Source organism: Cannabis sativa, chromosome 6 (assembly GCF_029168945.1).
Source record: "Cannabis sativa cultivar Pink pepper isolate KNU-18-1 chromosome 6, ASM2916894v1, whole genome shotgun sequence".
In the NCBI taxonomy this organism is placed as follows: domain Eukaryota; kingdom Viridiplantae; phylum Streptophyta; class Magnoliopsida; order Rosales; family Cannabaceae; genus Cannabis; species Cannabis sativa.
This window is the reverse complement of record NC_083606.1, coordinates 11,947,830-11,950,000: the sequence shown is the minus strand read 5'-3', so window position 1 is coordinate 11,950,000 and position 2,171 is coordinate 11,947,830. Positions and strand designations below refer to the sequence as shown.

General features: G+C 33.2%; 1 protein-coding gene across 1 annotated transcript; it reads right to left on the bottom strand.

The window, feature by feature from the left end:
- Nucleotides 1-230: 230 nt before the first annotated feature.
- Nucleotides 231-1,800, bottom strand: LOC115695331 (protein RGF1 INDUCIBLE TRANSCRIPTION FACTOR 1). The gene is made up of 4 exons (XM_030622405.2): nucleotides 1,533-1,800; nucleotides 1,177-1,422; nucleotides 932-1,072; nucleotides 231-790 (listed from the first exon to the last, which is right to left on the bottom strand). The coding sequence occupies exons 1-4, from the start codon at nucleotides 1,539-1,541 to the stop codon at nucleotides 371-373; spliced, it is 816 nt and encodes a 271-aa protein (XP_030478265.1). The 5' UTR covers nucleotides 1,542-1,800; the 3' UTR covers nucleotides 231-370.
- Between the last annotated feature and the right edge of the window lie 371 nt (nucleotides 1,801-2,171).

Genomic DNA, 2,171 nt, shown 5'->3' with positions numbered 1-2,171 from the left:
AATTGTTTAATAAAATGTGAGCATCTACTATCTTTTCTTTTGCTCAAGGAGTATCTACTATCTAGAACCACCGTACAAGATACATATGATTTTAGTTAATATAAGTGTATATGATATAATAATTTAATGGCACATTTAAATTATATATATAGAAACATGCAAAAACCTTAGAAAACCATAACTTGGAATTGGGAACCACGTGATACCATTAAGACAAAACACCCCGACCAAGTGATTAATTAACTTAAACTTCCAATGAAAGAGAGAGAGAGAAAGAGAGCTAAAGCATTTGAATCATTCAGTCAAATTTATCATTAGAATTCAAAAATAATAATTGTACTAATAGTAACAAGAAGAGAGATGGTTTAACTTAACACATAGGAGATCTATGAGGAATTCCTTTTCTTCTACTGATCATGCTAGTGGCCATGTCTTCATTATCTGATACAACGACCTTATTATTAGTATTATTATTAGTAGCTGATCTTGCACAAAGATTATATTTACTAAGGCCACTTCTCTTCTTTCTCACAATAATCTCATGATGATGATGATGATGATTATGAAGAGTAGTACAAGTCATATTGCTCATGTTCTCTGAGCCTGACGACCCAGATGACCAACTCATTGGCTCGTCACTGTCGACTATGGTCGAGTGAGGGGTCTCATTTGTAGTCTCATCATCTCCCATGTAGTCTTGTGGAACCAAAAAGTCTGGACTTAGTTGTAGAGAATTACATTTCCTTAGGTATGGAGACAAGTCTTTCTTGTACTTGAGCACATAATCCACCTGTAATAATCGATCACAATATATACACATAGTATATATATAGCTATAAACATCAGTTACATATGTACAAATATTTTTAATATATAGATCATATGATCAAATTTTGGACTAAAATGTACATATTAGTATTATTATTATTACCTTGCAGCCAAGGGAGCAATGAATATAAGGTTCTTGGAGACTTCTATCACAAGAAGTGCAATAGTTACCGGACCCCTTGAATTGCCTATTTTGAGGTCTCTTCTTGATAAACACTACTTTTGCACTATTTATAGTGTAAGCCTAAATTATGCAAAATCAATAATATATGTAATAAATTAGTAACAAGATAATTATTAATAATAGGAGAATAATTATAAGATTAAGAATTAATTAAGAAACGTAACCTGAACGTTAGAGCAGTCAATAAGTTTCTGAAGATCTTCCAAGCGAACGACATCATGATAGACATAACGACGAACTTGGAGAAGTCTATGGAATCGGTGGGAAGGCAAACAGTGAGGGCAAATACTCAAACAACAATCCAAACAACATATGTTCTTTTCATTCTTCTTTGAATTTTCATGATAAGAACACCCAGCGAAGAATTTTTGGCTGTATAGAGCTTCCAACCATGCAGGCTTCTCATATCCCTGATGTATACAAAAAATTCAACTTATTATAATTAATTTGATTATTACAATAAATTAATTATATACACATTTGGAATTAATAAGAGAAATTGAGAGTAGTATATACGTACCATGATCATATATATTTGTAATTATGTATATAACGAAAGATGATGATGATGATGAGATGAAATAAGGATAGGGGGACTATAGTGGTGTTCTTTAGATTAGTGGCTGTGTTGATATCAAGAAGAGAGAGGATGGGGTAATAATAAAGAAGAGAGAGAGAGAGAGAGAAAAGGAGTAGGGCATATGGTGAGTATATATAAAGAGTATTTATGGAGGTTCACAAGAGAAGTGAGGGTTGTATGTATGTACACATTTATATATTTATTTCTTGGGGTAATACACAACATTTTGTCAACAGGGTACTTGTTCTATATATATATTTATATATCTTTTAAGAGAGAGAGAGAGAGAGAGAGAGAGAGAGAGAGAGAGAGAGAGAGAGAGAGAGAGAGAGAGAGAGAGAGATGAATAAAGAAAAGAAGTAAGATATGTGGGGAACGTGGGCGCTGTTTCCGTGTCGACCATTTATCTAAAAAAAATATGTTTTAAACTAATTTCTTCTTTGCACATCTTCTTGGCTTAAGAGCTCTTAATATATATTAGCTAAACAAAAACAAACTCCTTCTTCTTGAAGGAGCTGCATGCCCTCTCTCTCTCTCTCTCTCTCTCTCTCTCTCTCTCTCTCTCTCTCTCTCTCTCTC

What these genes read in the sequence shown, in the direction of transcription:
- LOC115695331 (XM_030622405.2), bottom strand. An exon ending in TTGACTGCTCTAACGTTCAG is followed by an intron (nt 1,073 to 1,176) that starts GTTACGTTTCTT and finishes TGCATAATTTAG; the next exon opens with GCTTACACTATAAATAGTGC. An exon ending in ATTGCTCCCTTGGCTGCAAG is followed by an intron (nt 791 to 931) that starts GTAATAATAATA and finishes CGATTATTACAG; the next exon opens with GTGGATTATGTGCTCAAGTA.